General features: G+C 49.4%; 10 protein-coding genes across 10 annotated transcripts; 7 read left to right on the forward strand and 3 right to left on the reverse strand.

Moving 5' to 3' along the window:
- The first annotated feature begins 89 nt into the window (after positions 1 to 89).
- Positions 90 to 3,905, forward strand: EDB91DRAFT_1097707 (uncharacterized protein). The gene is made up of 10 exons (XM_041317076.1): positions 90 to 377; positions 432 to 598; positions 653 to 757; positions 806 to 871; positions 921 to 1,471; positions 1,523 to 1,658; positions 1,721 to 1,994; positions 2,043 to 2,162; positions 2,214 to 2,362; positions 2,429 to 3,905. The coding sequence occupies exons 1-10, from the start codon at positions 179 to 181 to the stop codon at positions 3,722 to 3,724; spliced, it is 3,063 nt and encodes a 1,020-aa protein (XP_041183900.1). The 5' UTR covers positions 90 to 178; the 3' UTR covers positions 3,725 to 3,905.
- Positions 3,904 to 5,707, reverse strand: EDB91DRAFT_1214601 (Endonuclease/exonuclease/phosphatase; the record flags this gene model as incomplete). Its single annotated transcript, XM_041320800.1, has 8 exons — positions 5,402 to 5,707; positions 5,327 to 5,348; positions 5,167 to 5,273; positions 4,807 to 5,114; positions 4,733 to 4,753; positions 4,601 to 4,683; positions 4,113 to 4,544; positions 3,904 to 4,061 (listed from the first exon to the last, which is right to left on the reverse strand). Exons 1-8 carry the CDS (start codon positions 5,612 to 5,614, stop codon positions 3,904 to 3,906), a joined length of 1,344 nt encoding a protein of 447 aa, XP_041183901.1. The 5' UTR covers positions 5,615 to 5,707.
- Positions 5,708 to 5,752: 45 nt separating this feature from the next.
- Positions 5,753 to 10,233, forward strand: EDB91DRAFT_1097720 (Metalloenzyme, LuxS/M16 peptidase-like protein). The gene is made up of 21 exons (XM_041317077.1): positions 5,753 to 6,112; positions 6,165 to 6,203; positions 6,255 to 6,291; positions 6,343 to 6,452; positions 6,506 to 6,612; positions 6,664 to 6,758; positions 6,810 to 6,901; positions 6,955 to 7,271; positions 7,321 to 7,406; positions 7,462 to 7,648; positions 7,695 to 7,867; positions 7,921 to 8,293; positions 8,345 to 8,655; positions 8,703 to 8,926; positions 8,975 to 9,075; positions 9,128 to 9,199; positions 9,251 to 9,391; positions 9,440 to 9,526; positions 9,577 to 9,642; positions 9,690 to 9,776; positions 9,823 to 10,233. Exons 1-21 carry the CDS (start codon positions 5,794 to 5,796, stop codon positions 10,132 to 10,134), a joined length of 3,336 nt encoding a protein of 1,111 aa, XP_041183902.1. The 5' UTR covers positions 5,753 to 5,793; the 3' UTR covers positions 10,135 to 10,233.
- EDB91DRAFT_1042585 (uncharacterized protein) lies at positions 10,216 to 11,472 on the reverse strand (the record flags this gene model as incomplete). The annotated part of the gene is made up of 3 exons (XM_041313006.1): positions 10,216 to 10,416; positions 10,475 to 11,054; positions 11,111 to 11,472. 3 exons carry the CDS (start codon positions 11,470 to 11,472, stop codon positions 10,216 to 10,218), a joined length of 1,143 nt encoding a protein of 380 aa, XP_041183903.1.
- A 316-nt stretch (positions 11,473 to 11,788) lies between these two features.
- On the forward strand, positions 11,789 to 12,303 carry EDB91DRAFT_1042261 (acyl carrier protein; the record flags this gene model as incomplete). Its single annotated transcript, XM_041312985.1, has 4 exons — positions 11,789 to 11,971; positions 12,026 to 12,106; positions 12,161 to 12,218; positions 12,269 to 12,303. 4 exons carry the CDS (start codon positions 11,789 to 11,791, stop codon positions 12,301 to 12,303), a joined length of 357 nt encoding a protein of 118 aa, XP_041183904.1.
- Positions 12,304 to 12,603: 300 nt separating this feature from the next.
- On the forward strand, positions 12,604 to 13,794 carry EDB91DRAFT_279001 (uncharacterized protein). Its single transcript, XM_041326691.1, has 4 exons — positions 12,604 to 12,905; positions 12,981 to 13,056; positions 13,114 to 13,215; positions 13,270 to 13,794. Exons 1-4 carry the CDS (start codon positions 12,754 to 12,756, stop codon positions 13,666 to 13,668), a joined length of 729 nt encoding a protein of 242 aa, XP_041183905.1. The 5' UTR covers positions 12,604 to 12,753; the 3' UTR covers positions 13,669 to 13,794.
- A 382-nt stretch (positions 13,795 to 14,176) lies between these two features.
- EDB91DRAFT_1097735 (ribosomal protein L13 domain-containing protein) lies at positions 14,177 to 15,366 on the forward strand. The gene is made up of 5 exons (XM_041317078.1): positions 14,177 to 14,260; positions 14,323 to 14,489; positions 14,549 to 14,815; positions 14,869 to 14,964; positions 15,020 to 15,366. Exons 2-5 carry the CDS (start codon positions 14,331 to 14,333, stop codon positions 15,098 to 15,100), a joined length of 603 nt encoding a protein of 200 aa, XP_041183906.1. The 5' UTR covers positions 14,177 to 14,260; positions 14,323 to 14,330; the 3' UTR covers positions 15,101 to 15,366.
- An 83-nt stretch (positions 15,367 to 15,449) lies between these two features.
- Positions 15,450 to 17,166, forward strand: EDB91DRAFT_1193952 (cytoplasmic protein). The gene is made up of 3 exons (XM_041320565.1): positions 15,450 to 15,596; positions 15,653 to 15,882; positions 15,946 to 17,166. Exons 1-3 carry the CDS (start codon positions 15,563 to 15,565, stop codon positions 16,675 to 16,677), a joined length of 996 nt encoding a protein of 331 aa, XP_041183907.1. The 5' UTR covers positions 15,450 to 15,562; the 3' UTR covers positions 16,678 to 17,166.
- Positions 17,167 to 18,737, forward strand: EDB91DRAFT_1326105 (ribosomal protein L17). The gene is made up of 4 exons (XM_041325217.1): positions 17,167 to 17,312; positions 17,362 to 17,446; positions 17,499 to 17,963; positions 18,021 to 18,737. Exons 1-4 carry the CDS (start codon positions 17,248 to 17,250, stop codon positions 18,243 to 18,245), a joined length of 840 nt encoding a protein of 279 aa, XP_041183908.1. The 5' UTR covers positions 17,167 to 17,247; the 3' UTR covers positions 18,246 to 18,737.
- A 39-nt stretch (positions 18,738 to 18,776) lies between these two features.
- Positions 18,777 to 20,718, reverse strand: EDB91DRAFT_1326106 (chaperonin 10-like protein). Its single transcript, XM_041325218.1, has 8 exons — positions 20,599 to 20,718; positions 20,303 to 20,548; positions 20,105 to 20,253; positions 19,992 to 20,056; positions 19,816 to 19,970; positions 19,564 to 19,768; positions 19,234 to 19,513; positions 18,777 to 19,184 (listed from the first exon to the last, which is right to left on the reverse strand). Exons 1-8 carry the CDS (start codon positions 20,626 to 20,628, stop codon positions 19,022 to 19,024), a joined length of 1,293 nt encoding a protein of 430 aa, XP_041183909.1. The 5' UTR covers positions 20,629 to 20,718; the 3' UTR covers positions 18,777 to 19,021.
- Between the last annotated feature and the right edge of the window lie 54 nt (positions 20,719 to 20,772).

Below are 20,772 nucleotides of genomic sequence, written 5' to 3' on the forward strand. Positions count from 1 at the left end.
TGTTGATACGACAGCGTGAAATGTTCGCATACCGAAATTGACTGAAATAATACTCATAGTGACTGTCAGTCACCTTTTCAATCCTCGTTGGATGAGTTCACAGAGTGTTATGCCTGTAGGACTACTGTTCTGATCACTCCCACTGGCCACTTGAAGTCTCTTTCTGATTCTGCCATTAATGATGTCGGGTTCGAATAGTATCTTTCCCAGACCTCTACTCATTCCAGGTCGTGATCAAAAGCTTCCTTCCCTACCACTCGAGTCACTTGCTATATCACCGCCACCATCGCCTCCCAAGAATACCATCAATATTGTGCTAGATACCCACTCTAATGACGGACCGCAGTTACCTCCAATCCCAAGCATGGCATCTCTAGGTAACGTATCCTTTCTGCCCTGATTTCGTAGGCACGCATTCACACCGGGCCAAGGATTTGATTTGCCTCAATCTCCCGCAACGCCAGTCAGCCCAGCTGCTCTATCAATGTCTTTCTCCTCCCCTGCCTCCCCAATAGAAAAGACGAAGAAATCTAGTCCATTGACCGATCTTATCGAGAGCGAAAAGATCTATGTGGAGTACTTGACGGGTATAATACGAGTGCGTCCCTGAATTCATTACAGACATGTCAAGTTATTCACTTCAATCCTGTAGAGAGTAGCCGCAGCGTGGTCACGATCCAATTTGCCACCACCGGAGCTCGATGTCATGTTTCGCAGCGTCGAGAGTGTGTACAAGACAAATCGCACACTCCTCGCGGTAAGGTAACCCATTTTTACGTACACAAGGTGGCTAACACACATACAGAAACTGAAAGAAATCGGCTCTAATCCATCTTCTCCCAAAGCTCTGGGTGACCTCTTAATGCGCTGGGTGAGAGTTCAGTACTAAGCAGACTTCCTGCATCCTGAATATTCTAAAGATCGATGACCTTGACCGACCTTACACGACGTACTGTCAGAAATTCGCTACTGGTTTCGATCAGTGGGAGCCCGTAAAGTCGAACATCAAGCTTCCAGGCGTTCTCGAGGCGTTCTCGGCAGCTAACCCTCCCTCGATAGGTGCAATTCAGTCGTCTCAGCTAGCCGATCCATCGTTATGGACTTTGGATGCCCTATTTTTGTTGCCCAAGGGTCGTCTTCTATATTACAGAAAACTATACAACAGACTGCTAAAGAGCACGACACCGGGCAGAAGCGACCATCGACTATTGACTGGTGCTCTTGAGAAGTTGGATTATTTGTTGGAGACTTTGGAAGGAAGAAGTCAGTCTAAGGTTGGTGGCAGCCATTCCGCTTCGTCCTCCGCGCTGCCACCTGTCACCTTGGACGTGAAGAATGAGCCTACCACTTCTCCACCGACGTCCCAGGTGGTCGAATTCGACGGAACGCACAACCAGCTACTTTCAGGTCAATTCGGGGGAGGAAGCGCAAGCGCAAATACATCCATTCGTGGAAGTGGTTCGTCAAGCGGGTGAGCACGAGTGTCATTATGCTATGGTTCATGATCTTAATATGCGATAAGAGAGCGGGTTTCCCGGGAAACAGAGATGACATCCATAAGCCGCTACTCTACAACACCCATGCCTACATCCATCGCTGACCTGGAGAAACGCTTAGCAACGGATACGACGCTGGACATATTTACGATGGAGCCCAAGGTTGGTTGGTTGGTGTCGTGTCGTGATGACGCCTCGTTGATTGTTCTCCTTCGAATATGTAGCTAGTTCGTCTGCAGATGTCTCCGCCGACGCTGCCTTATACTCGAGAACTCAAATTGTCGGCCAGTGTCGTCGTCCGTTTCACTCCTCAGTCGACAGGCGTGGACGTTGTTCACCAACATGGCTTTGTCTATGTTTTGTCAGACCTGTTCTTGATATGTGAGAAGATGACCTTGGGCAATAGGGTTGCAGCGGGTGTGGACGGTCCTGATGTGCGACTCTGCTACCCTCCACTTTCTGGAAAGGTCCTGAAAGTGACTGAGGTACCTGACCAAGGTGCGCGATGTGATTGTCACGCCGAGTAGAACCTGAAGATATTGGCAGACAACGCACTTCAGATTTCCATTATGCGGAAAGAGACGCTGATCCTTGAGGCCAATTCGACTCATGCCCGCGACGAAATCATTAAGGAATTCAAGGAGTGTATCGCTTTTGCTAGGACCAGTATGTGCATGCACCTCTCTCTGTAATACGCCCTGGTGACATCTTAACAAGTGTCTGGAACCGCTTCAGAGCCAGTGCCCCCCCTGCCCAAAGGTCTCCCTGTGTCGCCAGTGGCTGATTTTCCTTCTACAAACGAGGGATTTCCTTCGCGTGAAAAGGTCGACGACAACTTGGCTCGACAGGGTGTTCCACAAGAGCAGGTCGCTAATCTCCCTGAGCTCCCTTCTGCTCCTAACTTCTCGTTGCCTCGCATCACACCACAACAGAATTTCGCGCCTCGAAAAACAAGCTTAGGCCACTCTGTCCTAGGCCAAGTTGTGCCGGGGAACGGACACATCAGTCCATCTGGTGAAGGTGTTGGTATGCTCCAGACGCAAAGCTTACAAGGTGCTCAGAGGACACCTTCATTACACAATGCTCCTTCTGGAGTCTCGTACCCTGCGCGCAAGTCATCCACCGCTCAAATAGCGAATGCTACACATCCGCCACCTTCCTCCTTCGGTCTGGGACAGCCCATGTCACCAGCGCGAAGTGTGAGCGTGAACGGGTCTTCGCATTCCTTACCAGATCAGGACCCCGGCATGGGAGGTGCACCCAACAGGATATATTCTCCTCCTCCTGTTCAAGGATACACGCAACAGCCACCCTTGCATCATCAACCGTCAGTCCATTCGTTACATCACACTTCGATGCATTCTCTTCACCACCAACCGTCTCTCAATTTACTTCATCAACGCCCGTCGATCCATCAACATCTCCGCCCTCCACACAGCGCCCCTCCCCAACCTCAATCTATCAACTTTCCTCAACAACCCATCCACGCTCAGCCATTTCCCTCTCGGCCTACGGGTCCCGGAGGTCCCCCTCATGGAATTCCTCCCCCTCGACCACCGTCTGAGCCGCAGCCGTCCTCAGGGAGACTGCAAAAGTCGGCATCATCACGGTCCCTCCACTCTCAGTATGAGTATGGTCCAGGTTCGGGTCCGGGTCCCGCACCACCACTTCCTTCCTTACCTGGAGGGTTGCCGATACCATCACGACCTTATGCCCAACGTGCAGATTCTATCAGTTCTGTGAACAGCGCCAATAATGCTACAACAAGACCTCTCCTCCCATCGCAGCAGATGGGTTCCAGAGCGAACTCTTTCACCGAATCAACTTTCCAAGATCCTAGTCCTCCAACTTCTCCGATAGAAGAGCCAAAGCCTCTTGGGCCGGTCAAGTCTACAATATCAGGAAAGATGAAGTGCAGGGTCTTCCACCAACAGCAACATGCGCAATGGAAGTCGTTGGGCTCTGCGCAATTGACACTCTATCGTCAAGAGCCTACTAACGTCAAGCAGCTCGTTGTCGAAGCGGACTCAAAGGAGAAGACCATTCTCATCTCAACGATCGTGCTCACGGATGGTGTGGAACGAGTGGGCAAAACAGGTGTTGCCATTGAACTCAGCGATGCCAGAGGTGCACGGACAGGCATCATCTACATGATTCAACTTCGGAACGAGCAGACCGCTCAAGAATTGTTTGATAAATTACTGGCAGGGTCGGACAGGTCGAAATGATATGGGGTGTCGTAGTTGTTCCGCTGGACCAGGGGTCGGTACACCTTTTTTGGTGTTTTCTTCATCCTTCCGTCAATCATTTTTCTTCTTCACACCATTTACGAATGCTGGCTGAGCTCCATTCCATATGAAATACCCTAGACAGGATATGCCACATACCTCCCACTCGACCTTGCAATCTATTGTGATAACAGGAATTCCGCGCAAAGAGAGACGTGATCGCTCCCGCAAATACCAATCTGAGGAAGACCAGCTTCTATGTCATTGGTGCGATGTGGGTTGAGATACCCCGTGACGTCTATGCGGTGTTTGGATGTGCCTACGAAGAAAATGTAATCTGACAAAACCAGATTCAGCGAGAGAAGGACAAAGTAAGGGACAAAGAAACCTAGCGTCGTTTTCCAGTAGTGAGTGTAACTAGTCCACATTGGTTCATGAGCCCCGAGTCTGGTTGGAGGCAAAGAGACTCGATCGCCAAATGTGTGTAAATCACCTGGGGTGCCGTTGTCTCTCTGAGCTCTCTGGCCTTCATCATACGCGCTCCGAAGCTGAACACCGTTGATAAATAATGATGTCAGCTCAAGGTCGGATAGTAATCCGTCTGACGAAGCGGCTGCTCTGGAGTTATTGATGACTCTGTCTGGATCAGCTTCTGAACCGTCTCCCTCTTCTTCATCCGCCTTCTTTTTAGTCCGTGGTACCGTGGGATCGATGGTTATATGAACAACACGAGACATGTCCAAACGATGCGACTGGGCCTCAGTAAGCGGATCGCCGACGAGCAAGGAGTATGCTGGATCATCGGGAGCAAAATTGAAGTCTAGAATTACGAGGAAGTCAATACACGACATTTCATCTCGTGTTTACCGTGTTTACCGCCAGCGATGATGCAGGGCCAATGGTCAAGTTCCCTAGACTGCCGGAAATTAAGGACTTCTCGTACTAGGATACCGGCCTGCCTGTGACCCAGCTCAGCAACTTTCTCGATTGGCAAATGACGTAGACTACCTCGCTCTTTCGTACGTGAATCTGAAACAAGTGGATTAACGTGGGATCAGATGAAACGTATTAATTGCACCAACGCGGGGTGCCAGAACAGATGGGTGGTTGCAATGATGACTCCTTTCTGATCGGCGCCGGCTTCGGCCAATGCGACCATGAAACCGATATTATTCGTAATGCGACTCGATCCAATGCGTGCAGCAGGATGCGAAGAATCCCCACGCACTTCCTGCTTGTCGTACTCGATGATGAGTTCGTCTACCCGATTGTATTTGTCCTGTTTGTAGGCGATGAGGCAGCCATGCTGCTTTCCAGGGCCTGTGGCATAAGCGGAAGAATACCCTGCTTGTTCTAGAACGGGTGATAGCTTGTTTAGACGATCCACTTCCTGTAGGCAGTACTCAGCATAACTTGAACGGCGTAAAGAGTTGACAACTAGCCTGCATGCACATTATATCTGCAGAATGGGACAGAATCTCAGCATGTATCATAGGCTCTCTGTGGGTGGTTTTAAGGGCTTTCGAACTTGATGGAAAGAGGTTCGAGCCTATCCTCGACCATCACTACGCAGATGCACCGGGTGTGAACCAAACCACGCACGAATTAGACATTGAGCAAGAAGCTAAGGTATTGATTGCATCATGGTTCCAAAATATAAGACGAAATTCCACAAACATTCCAGGACATGACCTTGATAATAGACTGAGATGCAGTCTGTGTGCTGGGTAAAGATCTCCAAGGCCTTGGAAGAAACGTTGGCGGTAGATGGGCATGATTTTGCGTATTCTGTTGCTGCAATTTCTTTGCTTCGCGCTGTCGACGTCGTTCCTCCGCAAGAGCCAGCTGCTCAGGTGTTGGCTGGTAAGTATACGTACTCTTGTTTGCCATGAGCGACCTTGAGGAACAGAACGCAGGAGACAGCGTCCTCAGTCGTAGGCACGGCAGATTAGACTTAACTATGTAGTCACATGTGCAGTGCAGTGTGCGTATAAAATTGGGTAAATATTAGAGCTGACGTAAAGAGCACTCTATTCCGCTCAGAAAATTCAAGACTCGAATTTGAGTGGATGCAGCGACTGTTGACGGCCTCGACCCGGCTTTTTGCAAGGCCTCTCTCTCGGAGACTCGTCGGACTATCAAACTTATCAGTCCATCTGCAAACAGGCGCTAATCACAATCTCCCCTTCCTGACTCCGCGCCGCTTCTCTCAATCCATCTCATCGATGTCATCTTCTCTAAATGGCTCAGCTGCCCCGGTTGATAACTTCAAAGCTTATGGCAACTTTGATCTGGTTAAACGTCTCAAGCTAGATTATACTGACGTCCTCGTGTCAAAATGGCAGAGCCGCGTCACTGGCCTCACCGTTGTGCATCTCGATTATGAAGGTATGCATCCTGTCATTCTGTTCGACACGTTCGTCATTAATATCATGGCCAGCACCCCTCGTGAACGGCTACTTCGTTGTTGGCACCGAAAGTCAGTGTCACCCTTGCGTGCGATTATCGTCTGGGACTAACTAAACGACAGTCTTCAATGACAGTGGCTGCCCACACACTTTAGAACAGTAAGTAGAGCGTCTAATTGATCTGTTACTGTAGCTTAATCTCGTCGGAAGTCTTGTCTTCATGGGTTCGGAACAGTACCCGTACAAAGGCATCATAGACCATCTTGCAAATCGCGGATTTTCTCATGGAACCAATGCATGGACGGACACCGATCATACTGGTAAGTCTTGCACAGTGCCATATTTCTTACTCCCATCGACCCAATGCTCCCAGCGTATACTGCCTCAACTGCTGGAGAGCAGGGCTTCCTCCAGCTTCTACCGATATATCTAGATCACATCCTCTATCCCACGATGACCAATGCGTCCTTCTTGACTGAGGTCGGCAATTTTCAAAGCCGTTCTTTCCCTGACATACTGACACCCGCTTAGGTCCACCACATCAATGCGAAGGGCGAGAACAGTGGTGTCGTATACAGTGAAATGCAGGGCCGCGAAAATACGTCGGGCGATCTCATGGGCCTTCGGTCTGTCATTATGTTATACCATCGGTTTTACTGCTCACGTTCACATCTTAGCTCACAGCGTCTCTTGTACCCTTCTGGGAGTGCCTATCGTAGTGAGACTGGTGGACTCATGGCAGCACTTAGGGTCCTCTCTGTTGAACAAAGTGAATTGATCACTTGACATCCATCACCACCGCTGACATCCTTCTGATCTCAGTCCGGGACTATCACGCCACTTACTATGTCCCGCACAACCTGTCCTTGATCGTTACCGGGAAGCTTTCTAGCGGAACAAAGTCTCTGTTAGCTGTATTGCAGGACAAGGTTGAACCCAGTATTATTTCACATGGTCAAAATCACGGCCCCCGCCCGAGCGGTTGGAAACGACCCTTCATGGAGACCGCTAGTGCCAACCGCTCCCCCATCGAACATATCATGAAGGAAGTTGTCGAGTTTCCTGAGAAGGACGAGAGCCAGGGCGAACTTTTGGTCACTTATACTGGTCCATCGCCCACCGATTTCATGGAGCGAAAAGTTTGTGGTCTTACAAACCTTCTCATTCGAAGTTTACAATCTCTTGCAGGCTTTAGATATTCTTGCTACATACCTTACATCATCGCCTGTCGCTCCTTTGAACAAGGAGTACATCGAAATCGAGTCACCCCTCTGGTAAGTATCCTTGGTTCAGCCCTCGGTACTGCATTCAATTAACGCTGCTCGTAAGTTCGTACATCTACTTTAGTGAAGATACTCGCGCGACAATGGTTGATCTGCCGATCTATATTGGTTCGGTCCCCGTTGAAGAATTAGATAACTTCGATCAGAAGCTTGTCGCAAGTTTCAAACGTATTGCGGCTGATGGTATAGATATGACGAGGATATCCATGGTCATCAACCGGGACGAGCGCCAGGTGAGTTAGCATCACCAAGCTGTGACTAAATATTGACGTTACCTAGCTTCGTAGCAAATTGGAGTCAGCTAAAGGTGACACCTTCTCAGGTGCCATTATAAGTGACTTCCTGTACGGTGCTGCGGATGGTTCGGATATGCACCCTGCCTTAGATGAAATAAACTATTACAAGACTTTGCGGACGTGGACTAACTCCCACTGGGTGGGTCTCATGCATAAGTAAGTAATGATATATAACGACGGTGACGCTCAGATAGCTCAACAGTTGTTAGGTACATCATCGACCGCCCTTACGTTGTCATCATCGGCAAACCCTCGGCAACTCTGGCAGAGAAGCTTGAGCAAGATGAAAAGGCTCGCCTTGCTACTCAGCGGGAGGAGCTCGGTCCCGATGGTCTCGCTAATGCAGAGCGGGAGTTAGAAGCTGCAAAAGCTGAACACGAGAAGCCAATACCAACTGATATTTTGACATCGTTTCCTGTTCCGGACGTGAAGAGCATCTCTTGGATACCTGTCCAATGCGTTCAAGAGCCTGGAAAAGGGCGATCAAGTACAGTGCAGAGTTCCGGACAGTCTCAGCTTTCCAAGCACATTCAGTCTGATGGGTCACCACTTTCCATGTTCGTACAATACGACCATGTCAAGGTAAAGGTTTCATGATCTCATTTTGACCGTGACGCTCAATACTGTCGAAAGTCCGACTTTGTTGCGGTACATGCCTTCTTTTCCTTGGCTAAGCTGCCTGATAGGCTACGGCCCTACCTCTCGACATACCTCTCGGCATTTTTCTCGCTCCCCGTGAAGCGTGCTTCAGGAGAGGTACTTAGCCATGAAGAGGTTGTCAACCAGCTCGACGATGGGACTGTCTCATACGAGGCTGTTCTCGGTATATCCGACCAGTTTTCCGAAACAATGCGCGTCAGCTTCAAGGTCGAGACATCCCAGTACGAATCGGCCATTGCATGGTTACGTGATCTTGTATACAATTCGGTATTTGACAAGGAAAGGTAGAGTTTCATGATATCCCTCTAGTTTTATGTCTCATGCGGTTTAGACTGCAAATTTCTGCTGCCAAGCTGGCGCAGTCTCTTCCGGAGCTCAAGCGTGATGGAAACAACGTGCTGTCCTCTGTATGGGCTGAGATGCTTTATGATAAGAGCTCTACATCGCTCGCTGGCGCCATCCTTCCTCAAGCAGAATTTGTGCCGAAGCTCATTCAGAACCTTCAAGAGGATCCTGATGCAGTGATCGTGGACTTTGAAGAACTGAGGAAATACCGTATGTGTCATGCAAACATACCCTGACATTCATTCATAAGATGATCAGTGACGGATCCCACTGGAGTACGGATATCAGTTACAGGAAGCATTTTGGACATACCCAAGCCACGGAGTGTCTGGTCAAAACACTTCGGGAACCTTCTACCGGTGCGTGCGTTTCTTCGTCTGGCATCATTGGCATCATTTCATGGTCACGCAGGAGTCCGAACTTGCGCCGTTGAAGCTCACAAGCGACACCCTTAGTGATTTGGGTAAGAATCCTGCCATCAAGGTACGAAGGGCGTTTTTTCTGCGGCTCTGTGACATCCTTATCAGTTCGCAGGCCACCGTGGTCAGCCTGCCAACGATAGAAAGCTCGTTTGTCAACCACACTACGAAAGCAATCCGAGGCTTTGATCATCCGGAATTCCCGGCTCTCCGGGTAGCGCTTGAGGTTCTCAATGCTGCAGAAAGCTTCCTCTGGGTAAGTGAACCCATAATGAGCGGCAGCGATTCTTGCTTATAATGTTAGCGTTCTATCCGAGGCTCCGGTTTGGCGTATGGCGCCTATATGTCTGTGGATAGAGAGGCCGGCTTGTTGACATTCTCGCTGTACCGGGTACGCAGCTCTCTGGAGAATGGTGAACTTTGGAGCTAATGCTATTGCAGAGTTCCAACAGCTTGGAAGCGTTTAAACAAGCAAAAGAGGTTGTTAGCGGACTTGTTGACGGGACTGTATGTTTTATCTTTTCCCAATAACAACATTTACTGATCTAAAGCAGGTGGTGTTGGATGATACCGCTCTTGATGCAGCCAAGAGCAGCATTGTCTATGGTGTCACCAAGAACGTCGCAACGGCTGGCCGAGCTGTACGTGCGTTTCTTCGAGCTCGAATCATACTAATAGTCGCCATAGGCTGTCAACTCCTTTACCAACCAAGCTCTTAAAGGAGTTCCCCAGGACCACAACCTGCAGATGCTAGAGAAGTACCAGGCAGTGACCAAGGCGGATGTGCTTGCTGCCCTGAAGACACATATTTTGCCTGTGTTCAGTTCGAAGTTATCCACGGTTACGGTGGTCACGGCACCTTCCAAGGCGGACGAGATTGCGGATGGATTGACTGGCTATGGCTTCGAGGTCGAGAAACGGACGTTAGAGGTCGAGGCCGATGAGGACGGGAGTCAAAGCGAGAGCGGCAGTGATAGCGAGAGCGACTCAGAACGATAAACGACAATTATACAAGGATATTATGCACCGCATCCCTACTCACTTTACGCGCTCTAGTCAATGATATTGCTAATAATACTACTATTCTGGTGCAGTCATCTGGGACTTCGGGTCTGAGAGAATGGTTTGAAGTTGGGGGCCAGTACTTCCTACTACTTCAATCATTTTTTGCTGCGCCTCGCCTGGTTTCATCTCAACTCCTCGCAGAAAGTCGTTGTCAACCAAAAATCGAATCGCTTGAGACAGGTTGGATACTGTGATGCGGATCTCAGGAAGAAGTAACTAGAAGGTTATTTTCAACTCGCAGTTCATCGGGTTGCGGACACAAAACACTACGTACGCTCCGGAGTAAGGTAGGTCGCGACGCGAATGGATTTCGCGGCAGGGGCTTGGGTTGAGGTGGAGGTGGTCTTTTTATGGGCTTGTGTGGTGGGTGTGATTGCAGTTCTTCCTTGTTCTGCGCTGCTAATGCTAGGTCTGCCTCTGGAGGTGGAGGAGGCTTAGAAGATACAGCTTCGGGAGCGCCGTCATCTGAACTTGAGTCTGATTCATCATGTTGCTCTGCAGGGATTAGTAGGGGAAGAATAGGGTTTGTCCGAGGTTTCATTTGTGATGATGTATCTTGAGCCCTTGGACTAGGGGCCCTAGTGTGGTTGACACGGCCCATTCCTCTGCCCCTCGCTCTGCCCCTTGGTTGCTGACCTCGAAATGAAGAATCGTCCTTTCTCCGCTTCCTTCGTCCTTGTAAACCCATGTCTTCGGGGGTCAGCTGACCTCTCGCGACGGCCTCCTCGAGCTTCCTCTTCTTGTCTTCAACATTCTGTGCAGTAGGAAACCGGTTCTTGCGCTCTGCTATCCAAGCATCGATCGCTTCTTGGGAGTCGAGGATTAAAGATGTTCCCTGGATTGCAATGGGCTTGCTAGGTCATCGATCAGTCCATAAATAACAGTTCAACGGATATGAAACCGAACCTACCCTTTGAGACTCGGATCAGTATCCCATTCGTCTTTCTTCTGCCACCCAGGGGGGAAGATAAAGTGGCGGTCCATCATATGTACCTCAACTGACTTCTTAGAGCCAGTAAACACACAACCTTGACGAATGCAACGACAGTTGCCAGACTGATACCAACTGGCATATGCTTGGCCGCTAGTGTGGTCTGACCTTTTATCGTTAGTCCGCACAGGGACGTTAGAGCTGGTATTACGAGATACATGTCGCACATTGGTTCCCCCGGTGGGGTGCTGAGGCATGTAAGTGGATGATAAGGTATACCCTTGTGCATTCATCGCGGGCTGCATGACCTGCGTATATGCCTGATAATAATGCGGAGACATGTGATGTTGGGCATACGGGTTGGCCAACGCAGCTGTTATGGCGTTTCCTGCCATCGCAGCCTGGGAGGATGCATATGCGTAAGCAGCAGAATGTGTATCCTGGTGCGTATTCAAGTTCTGAGGGCGATGATGCGGCCCAGCTTTGAATTGCTGCTGGCCAGGTCGAGGAATCATGATAAATGATTTCCTTACATCAATGATCAGAACGCGTCGACAATTCTCTGCACCCACGTGATCCGAGTCTAAGTATGTTTTTCGGCCAAAGCCGGACGTCTCAACTTTTCCTTCAAGTTCTCAAACGTTTCCTTTGCAAATCATGTCCTTCGCTCGCTTTGCCCTTCGCAGTGTGACTCGTTCACGACCAGTGCTTGCAGTGTCCTCGAGGCAGACCTTGGCGTTCCGTGCGAACTACTCAGCAGCAGCAGGATTGTCAAAAGAAACTGTACAAACACGCATACTGGACGTGATAAAGGGCTTCGAGAGAGTGGATGCAGCAAAGGTATGAATAATTTACTCAATGGCATTTATTCTTATTGACAATACTCCTTATTAGCTTACAACTTCGTCTTCGTTCACGGATGATCTCGGGCTTGACAGCCTAGACGCGGTTGAGGTGGTTATGGCCGTGGAAGAGGTGCGTGGCCATGTTTATATTCACAGAGAACTCCATTAACACGTCCTTTATTAGGAGTTCGCGATTGAGATTCCAGACGCGGAAGCTGATGAGATAAAAACCGTCCAGCAAGGTGTGTTTCCTCCGCCCGTTTTATATGGCCCATCTGCTGACTCCTCCTAGCTATTGACTACATCGTAAAGACACCAGAAGGTTAGGGAAGTGTTTGTCTTCGTGCTGCATCTACTAACATACTTTGTAGCTCACTGAGGGATTGGTAGTATCATTAACCGATCCTTTACACACCCCTACTACTTTATACAACTGCGGTAAAATGTCTTGTAACGCGTTCTTACTACAACCGTAAGAGACAAAATAACACTCTGCACATGTGTTGATGTGGGACTTTTCACAACTCCACTGTAAAACCCACTACTAAGGTAGTAGGAATATGTCTGGCGAATCAACAAATGTCAAATAGCGAAGGGTATATTGTCCGGTGGGTTTACAAGGAAGCGGTCAAAACTGGGTATCAGTGCCGTACGAGTGACGTGGTCAAGCTTACACTACGATTAAGGTTAGCACGCACTCCAGTCAGCCGATTAGACTACACGCAATCACTCTCGAGCATCAAAGGGCTCGAGCTCTGCTGATTATTCGTGGCCACCATGATATCCACGTCCACATCCAGCATACACATCACCTATTTTCCTGTGCGAGCCCGATGTGAGCCGGTGTTACTCATTCTCGCAGATTCCGGGACCCAGTTCGAGTACGAAGAAATTCCCCTTATGAAGTGGGGGGAGATGAAGAAGACAGGGCAAGTAACGCCCGCGACGTTTCCATATTCTGGCGTACCTGCTCTCCGTGTAACAGCTAAAAACTCTGAACCAAGGAGCGAATTTCTGCTTGGAGAGACTACAGCTATCCTGTCTTACCTTGAGGAGATCCTGGCACCGCCAGGAGCCACAGTAAGTCTTGTGTACTCATCAGTAAACGTCCCCGATACTGACGGATGAATCCTGCAGCTGAACAAAGACCTCCCACTGCAAACCCGTGTACGCGCACAAATGATCACAGAAGCATCTCTGTACTTCACCAACAGGGTATGGCAATTGAGTGTGGAAAAGGTACTCAATGTCATTGCGATTAGAACGGTGTAAACTGAGGAATAAAAACCACAGGATTGGCTAGCACCACCATCACGGGATAAAATTTGGAAAGCTATCACCTCACGATACCTGCGCAACACAGAAGCTGCACTCAGAGAACTGCAGAAGGATATGAAAGTAGTGCCAGGAGAGACGGATCAACTGACTGTGCTTCATGCAACCGTGACAGCAGCCATCACGTTTATAACACAGATGTTCCCATCTGCCAAGCTGGCGTTGAGGCCCGGAGGGAATTGCCCATTGTGCGGGCAAGTATGGAAGACAGTTGTGACTCGCCCAAGGGTTGTCGCTTATTGGAAGGAACATAAGATTGCTGACAAGGCATGGACAATAACAGAGTATGGGACAGCAGACTGGATCGCAGAGGAAGCAGCAAAGTATGACTCGCCGCAGTTGCTGGCTCATTTATGACAATAGTAGAGACGTGTATGCATAGATTTAGAACGGAATCCCCAAGATACTGTACGCTCGAGTCTCAACGTTATGTATGCCGCCTCAGCGTAACTGGCAATCGACCTGGGGGCGAGACACCTCACAGGCCTGTCGTATCCAAAGCAGGAGCCCTATCATACCTCACGATACGTGCAAACCAGAAGTAACTCGCAATCGAGCTTGTATTAATATTGTCGAAGGAAAAAGAGATGTGTTGACCTTCTAGCATTTCATTTGGGGTAGCCAAAGCACTCGCACAAAATTAGGCGGGGAAGTTCAAGGTTGAATGCAACGTATGTGAATCGATCCGTTGAGATTCGATCAAGAGGTGAACCTAAGGAAGCGGTTGCTCCCATGGCGCTGCAAACATTGATGAATGTCCCAAGGTCCGAGAACGATCGAACAAAGTTTCAGATTGAAAGCCCGGAGATTGCCGAGAGGAACTGCATAGTTCTGGTCACAGTGGCTGACACCTGCAAGTTCCCACATTCGACAACGACCTCAAGACCTTCAAGGTAAGAAGCCTATTACACCGTGTAGACGCTCCTAAACCCGTCTTTCCATTCCCTAGGTGAGTGCGGAACAGTCATATTATTTGTCTCAAAGCTGAACCCCGGCGCGTTTTGAATATAGACTTTGCCATGGCCACATTCTCCTCGACACCCATCGTCATTGATGGCAAGGGTCACCTCCTTGGTCGTTTGGCCTCTATAATCTCCAAGCAGGTTCTCTCCGGCCAGAAGATTGTTGTCGTGAGGTGTGAGGAGATCAACATCTCCGGCAGCTTCTTCCGCAACAAGGTATTTTGTCATGTCGTTTGACAAGTTAATGAACGAGACCCATTCACTTGTGTATTCAGCTACGTTACCACAACTTCCTCCACAAGCGCCATATCGTCAACCCCAAGAAATCTGGCCCTTTCCATCACCGTGCTCCTTCCAAAATTCTGTTCCGTGCCATCCGTGGTATGACTCCCCACAAGACTCCTCGAGGTGCTGCTGCTCTTGAGCGCTTGAAGCTCTTCGAGGGTGTTCCACCGCCATACGACCACAAGAAGCGTATGGTTGTTCCTGAGGCTCTGCGGGTGTTGCGGTTGAAGCCCGGCCGGAAATACTGTACTGTCAAGGTAGGCTCAATCGCTCAGCAGTATGACTCAGATCATAACAGCATATAATCTAGCGTTTGTCGCACGAGGTCGGCTGGGGCTACAAGGATGTTGTGGATCGTCTTGAGGAGAAGAGGAAGATCAAGGCTCAGGCCTTCCATCAGCGCAAGGCACGTGCATTGGGCAAGCTTCATTGAACGAGACTGACATAGTCATCATTAATAGATTGCAGCACTGAAGCTGCGCCAAAAGGCAGTTTCGGATGCCTCGACATCCTTCGAGAAACTGACGACGCTGGGCTACTAGATGGATGGGAGACTATTTCATCTTCGATGTGCTTGCGTTGCTCTATGTTATGATCCGTTCCCATAAGACATGCATGTAACTATGCGACCTCTGCTGAGCCGGCGTTTTTATGATGAACCTCATTCGATACTCTGAAAACACTTGCAACAGAGATGTAGTTCTAGGCATGAATATGATACATTTCAAGGATAATAATGACTTACAACACTTTGGGAGAGATGGCCTGATGCGGACATACCGCCGAGTCATTACATAATATGTAGCTGTGCGATCGGGCGGTGGCGGTACCGAAAAAGGGAGGGGAGACGGCGTGTTAAGGCAATAACCGACAAAGGCAAGTTTTGCCAACAACTTTCTTGCATCTTCACCTCCATCAGCAATATTTTGTGTTTCAGCCCTTCCGTCTTCCTTACCTCCATCCCGCTTTACTCTCCCCTCGTATTCCCCCATCCTTCCCTTATAATGTCTACTGGATCTCCAGCTCGTCATGCATCTGGTAATATCATCTTTTTTACCTAGGGGTGATCACTCCAACTCACATTTTAATTCCAGCTTCTCCCGCAGGATCACGTTCATCTTCTCCAAGTACAAGCATTCATGACACCTTGACTCTCCGTGCTCTTGTTAACACCAAGGAAGCTGGCGTGATCATAGGCAAGGGCGGAAAAAATGTCGCTGATCTACGCGAGCAGACTGGTGTCAGAGCGGGCGTCAGCAAAGTTATCCCTGGCGTGCACGAGCGCGTGCTCACCGTTGGAGGATCTGTTGAAGCTGTTGCAAAGGCAAGTTCATCCGATTTTCTATTCATCTTAGCGCTCACACGTTGTGGGTTGTGGTTCGTTCAGGCATACAACCTCATAATCTCCCAACTTGTCTCATCCAGCCCATCCCCCGTCTCCCTATCATCATCATCGCCTCATACCTCAATCCGTCTTCTAATTTCTCACAATCTCATGGGTACGATAATAGGCCGCAGTGGTCTCAAAATTAAGGCTATTCAGGATGCGTCGGGCGCACGCATGGTGGCGTCGAAGGAGATGCTCCCGCAATCGACTGAGCGCATTGTCGAAGTACAGGGCGCGCCTGATTCAATCGGTCGTGCCATCGAGGAGATTGGCAAGTGCTTGTTGGAAGATTGGGAGAGGGGTCAGGGCACTGTTCCCTTCCATCCTGGTGTTGGTGATACTACCTCAGGTTCGAGACGATCAACCAATGGCTACTCAGCTGGAGCTCGCAGGTCCAATGGAGATGTAGCCCGACGTTCGCCTCCGCCTTCCCCCCACTCACCTACCGTTGCACAGTCAGCAGCCAACCTTCGCACGCAGAACATTTCCATACCATCAGATATGGTTGGATGTATTATTGGTCGGAGCGGAAGCAAGATCACAGAGATTCGGCGGCTGTCTGGATCTAAGATCTCCATTGCCAAAGCTCCACATGACGACACGGGCGAAAGGATGTTTACCATCGTTGGCACTCCAGAGGCCAATGAAAAGGCTCTTTTCCTGCTTTACAATCAGCTCGAAAGCGAGAAAGAGAGGAGGGTTGGCAGAGAACAGCAGCAGCAAGAGGAGTAAATCGATATACACGCAATTCTGGGCCCTCCTCCCTACCAGCACACGAGTACCATATGTATCATGTCCCATCCATTACTTCGCCACTTCTTGTCTTGCCTGTTGTCCGCAGGCTGTCTCGGTCGTACTCTGTGTGTCCATCGCCTCTTGCCATCTGGTACAACATGTTTATAATGTCCTCTTACCCGCCTGTGCATCCCTGCTATCCCCTTCCGTCCAAAAACCCTACATTGATACATGTCTTTCTCTCGCCGTCTCCCTTCGCCTTCTTGCCTCGCTCTCATGCCTGTGTTTGCCATCTTTCCCTCTCGCCTAAAAACCCATCGTTTCCACTGTCATGCGTTACATACAGCACATTGTAGTACACGTACTCACGGACGATAAATCTATGCACGTATAAGTACTGCTGTTGTTGTACGGTTGTTCTTCATAGCTTGGGACTACTTTCTGATCACGTGTGTTTGAGTGCAAAGAATTTTCGACGCGTGCGCTAGGCGGTATACAGTTAGTTATTGGCCGTCATTTCCTTTCGTGTCGCTTCGTTTACTCTTCAAAGTTTCGATTCGCTCAGCCATGAAACATGGAGTGGCCTTTCGAAAATTCTCGAGGACGTCCTCGCATCGGAACTTAATGCTGCGGTAGGCAAGCTGATTTATTGCGGTTACGCTGGCGTTGAAAATACCATAGGAATCTTGTAACCTCCCTCTTCGAACACGAGCAGATTAGAACAACATTAGCGAAGGCCAAAGACACCGCCAGATTGGCAGAGAAGGCAAGACCATGTCATGTTGTTGATTCTTGAAGTCTTGCTTACTCGTGAATAGATCATTACGCTGGGAAAGAAGAACAACGAGACTTCGTATCGCCAGGCTCAAGCATTCCTCTTGAAACCTCCTGTCCTCCCTAAGCTCTTCACCACCTTCGCCGAGCGTTATGCAGACCGGCCAGGGGGCTATACGCGAATTCATAGGCTCGACAATCGTACCGGAGACAATGCACCTATTGCCCTCCTAGAGCTTGTCGACAACCCCCGAGACTTCAAACTGGAGATGACTGCACGAGCAGTAGGGCGGGAACTCTTGAACGAGAAGCTTCGGTGGGACTCGCCCCGCGGTGTTGTCAATAGCGGTGTCGGACATGCAGAAATTGCTGTTGCAAAAGAGCTGAACTTGGGCGGATTTGACAGTAGTGAACTGCGGCCAACGACGAGGCGTAATCTTCAGAAAGTCGTGAAATATCGAGGTCAAGAGGCCTTAACAGAAATAGGCTCCAAGGCAACAGCTTATATTGTAAGATCTTAATTGTTGTCACTGTGTTCTTTACCCTGATTGTGTGCAAAAACGCAGGAAACTCTTCTGGCGAAGCCTATCGCACAAGCCAAAATGCAACTTCGAGCTGACTCTAAGGAGAAGGAGAAAGCTCGGAAACGAACAAACCCCAACTTTGTGGGTAACTTCCCAGTTTTGCCAGCCCGTGCAGGTGTTGCAGCACCGGGAGAGACTCAGTCTGCTATGCGGCTCGTTCAAGGAGCACTCGGTCGTCCCCCTCGATGGAAGAGTAGGCATGCATGATATCATACCTCATGCATGTTTTATTACAGTCCTAGTCCCTAATTCATGCATAATGTTCAAGCTCGAGTCACGCATGACTTCTCGGCCTGCTTATGGTCTGGTGCGTGCTCATCATGTGGGGCATGAATGTCGTACAATGGTCTTCACACGACGGACATGAGATACACGATGCATACAGGTATACCTGACGCATCAGCCGCATCTGTGATATTCTGATCTTTCGCTCGCATGGCATCCAACCACGTACTTCGCGCAGCATGTCAGCATCCCGCTGTGTCCTTCGTGCCGTATCTCCACCTGTATTCCACCCGCACATTCATCTGCACAGCAAATGAGGCGGGTGGAACCGGAGCGGAATACTGCACGATGGAATCGGGATGCCGGGAACGCATGAGAAAAGCAAATGTGGAGAGGCAGGTAATCACACAAACATGCAAGACCCGGTGTATATCCAGAGAGGTGGGTGATCTTACAAACCGGGATAGCTGCATCAAGGTTGCATTACTACAAACTAAGAATTTCATGGATGATCACGACGATGCTTATAGCCTGTTCGACCTCGCAAGTAACTTCAGACCAACAAAGCCTGCTACATATGCTGCAGGAACCTTGCGGCACCTTTCTTTTTCTTGATCAAATACTCTACAAGTTTAATATAATATACATAAATACGACTCCTCTGAAGGACGCGGAAATTATCAGAAAAGAATTCGCTCCGCCGTCTTGTTCAGCTTAGATTCCTGATAGTGCAGGACGCCAAGACGCGAGGCCTGACCTCAACGCGTCCAGTCATCAACTCGAGTGAGCTTTGGTGTTCCAGCGGAAGGCGGCGAGGAAAACTGGGTTTCCACAAAGACTTTCTCAACACCTCCTACACGTTTGTCAAAAGCGGCATACAGCTTTGCCATATCTTCCAGCGGCACGCGATGAGAAATCATACTAAAAACTAGGTCAAGTGAACTGCGTGAGGCGGGACGAAGGAACTCACAATTTGGGGTCGAATTTCTTCGTGATGATGTAGTCGTACAGAATTTCTTTCCAGTACTGGTGCACTGGGGCTTGACCGTTGCCGATGAATCTTATTCCTTTCTCCATGAGTGCCCCGATGTTGAAGCCGTTGGTGAAACCAGCATATGCAGCAATGAGACCGCATCGGCCCATCTTCCTCACTGACACGATCATCTCGTTCACGGTCTCGGGAACATCAGTCTCGAGCATGAGCATCTTCATCCCTCTGTGAAGCAAGGTCTTCGGCTCGTGGAATGTACCTGAGGACCGTCTTCAACAAGGTAACTGCGCGCATCTGCGGCAGGCTCACCACAGTCAAGCGCGACGTCGAGTCCTCCAGGAACAAGCTCATGGACCTTCTGGCTGACGTCCTTAACCTTGCTGAAGTCGATCACTTCGCAACCCTGCTCCCTGGCACGCTGCAGACGCTCTGGTACTTGGTCTATAGCAATGATACGAGATGCACCCTTCAATTTTGCCCAGCGAGCGCAGCATTGTCCAATAGGACCAAGGCCCTGCTCGAAGTTAGGTTGGAAGATCGACAGAGTATACGTGCACTAACCCATATTCCAACGGTGTCGCCTTCCTGCACACCGGTGTCGACGACACAGTGGTAACTGGTTGGAAGGACGTCAGAAAGGTACAGAGCCTCTTCGTCCGAGACATCGTTTGGGATGGGAAGAAGGTTGACTTCGCCTAACGGCACGCGAACATATTCTGCTTAGCCTCCAGGGAAACCACCAGTGAAATGGGAGTAGCCGAAGAAACCAGCATCGCGTGTTCCATACATGTAATTCTGCAAACTAAGAGAATATCAGTAAATTGGTATGAAGTAAGAGAGGGTTACGAACGTTGAATTATTGGTGTTATCACAAAAGGAAGAGAGTCCCTCCTTGCAATATCGACATTTCCCGCACGCGATTTGGAAGGAGGCAACGACGCGTTGGCCTATGGCGAGACTTTTAACATTTGGTCCGATACGATCGACAATGCCCATAAACTGGCAAGCATAGTGAGCAATTGCTCCTCAGAAAATACGCAATGCAGACCTCGTGTCCCAAGATATCGCCTTTCTGAAGGGCCAGGATCTCCCCGTGGTACAGATGTAAATCTGATCCACAAATAGTAGTGCCGGTCACTTTCAGGATCACGTCGTCCGGTTCTGTGATGTCGGGGATAGGCGCATCGATGACTCGAACGTCTGTCGCGCCGAACCATGCCAGGGCTTTCATAGTCGAGCCATCTTCACGATGTTTATATTGTGGCTGGACAATGGTAGGCAACTTCCCCAGTTGCTTAGTAGAAATTCATTAGCTAGCGCAGTGGGTATCCCAATGAAATATACCGATTGTGTTATGTTGGCAGCGGCTTGCATGTTGTCTTAGGAGGTTAAGAAGCATATTGTGGTTTATATGAGTCCTAGCCATGATGCAATGGATTTCATACTTATGACGCTTTGCTATGATCATTCTCACGTGATGCATTGCCGCGCACCCGCCATATAGGGTGCAATTTCCAC

This window comes from Suillus paluster (genome assembly GCF_016628075.1).
Source record: "Suillus paluster strain FC165 chromosome Unknown EDB91scaffold_2, whole genome shotgun sequence".
Taxonomy (NCBI): Eukaryota; Fungi; Basidiomycota; class Agaricomycetes; order Boletales; family Suillaceae; genus Suillus; species Suillus paluster.

Coding starts and splice junctions, on each gene's coding strand:
- EDB91DRAFT_1193952 (XM_041320565.1), top strand. CDS start 15,563: ATGTCTACTGGATCTCCAGCTCGTCATGCATCTG. Junction 15,597..15,652: donor TCCAGCTCGTCATGCATCTG/GTAATATCATCT, acceptor TTTTAATTCCAG/CTTCTCCCGCAGGATCACGT. Junction 15,883..15,945: donor CTGTTGAAGCTGTTGCAAAG/GCAAGTTCATCC, acceptor TGGTTCGTTCAG/GCATACAACCTCATAATCTC.
- EDB91DRAFT_1326105 (XM_041325217.1), top strand. CDS start 17,248: ATGAAACATGGAGTGGCCTTTCGAAAATTCTCGAGGACGTCCTCGCAT. Junction 17,447..17,498: donor CCGCCAGATTGGCAGAGAAG/GCAAGACCATGT, acceptor ACTCGTGAATAG/ATCATTACGCTGGGAAAGAA. Junction 17,964..18,020: donor CCAAGGCAACAGCTTATATT/GTAAGATCTTAA, acceptor GCAAAAACGCAG/GAAACTCTTCTGGCGAAGCC.
- EDB91DRAFT_1097707 (XM_041317076.1), top strand. CDS start 179: ATGATGTCGGGTTCGAATAGTATCTTTCCCAGACCTCTACTCATTCCA. Junction 1,472..1,522: donor GGAAGTGGTTCGTCAAGCGG/GTGAGCACGAGT, acceptor ATATGCGATAAG/AGAGCGGGTTTCCCGGGAAA. Junction 1,659..1,720: donor TATTTACGATGGAGCCCAAG/GTTGGTTGGTTG, acceptor TCGAATATGTAG/CTAGTTCGTCTGCAGATGTC.
- EDB91DRAFT_1326106 (XM_041325218.1), bottom strand. CDS start 20,628: ATGCAAGCCGCTGCCAACATAACACAATCG. Junction 20,254..20,302: donor GCGATATCTTGGGACACGAG/GTCTGCATTGCG, acceptor TATGCTTGCCAG/TTTATGGGCATTGTCGATCG. Junction 20,057..20,104: donor GATAACACCAATAATTCAAC/GTTCGTAACCCT, acceptor ATATTCTCTTAG/TTTGCAGAATTACATGTATG.
- EDB91DRAFT_1097720 (XM_041317077.1), top strand. CDS start 5,794: ATGCAGCGACTGTTGACGGCCTCGACCCGGCTTTTTGCAAGGCCTCTC. Junction 8,294..8,344: donor TACAATACGACCATGTCAAG/GTAAAGGTTTCA, acceptor TACTGTCGAAAG/TCCGACTTTGTTGCGGTACA. Junction 9,777..9,822: donor TCGCAACGGCTGGCCGAGCT/GTACGTGCGTTT, acceptor TAGTCGCCATAG/GCTGTCAACTCCTTTACCAA.
- EDB91DRAFT_279001 (XM_041326691.1), top strand. CDS start 12,754: ATGATATCCACGTCCACATCCAGCATACACATCACCTATTTTCCTGTG. Junction 12,906..12,980: donor GGGGAGATGAAGAAGACAGG/GCAAGTAACGCC, acceptor CTCTGAACCAAG/GAGCGAATTTCTGCTTGGAG. Junction 13,216..13,269: donor GGCAATTGAGTGTGGAAAAG/GTACTCAATGTC, acceptor TAAAAACCACAG/GATTGGCTAGCACCACCATC.
- EDB91DRAFT_1097735 (XM_041317078.1), top strand. CDS start 14,331: ATGGCCACATTCTCCTCGACACCCATCGTCATTGATGGCAAGGGTCAC. Junction 14,490..14,548: donor GCAGCTTCTTCCGCAACAAG/GTATTTTGTCAT, acceptor TTGTGTATTCAG/CTACGTTACCACAACTTCCT. Junction 14,816..14,868: donor GGAAATACTGTACTGTCAAG/GTAGGCTCAATC, acceptor CATATAATCTAG/CGTTTGTCGCACGAGGTCGG.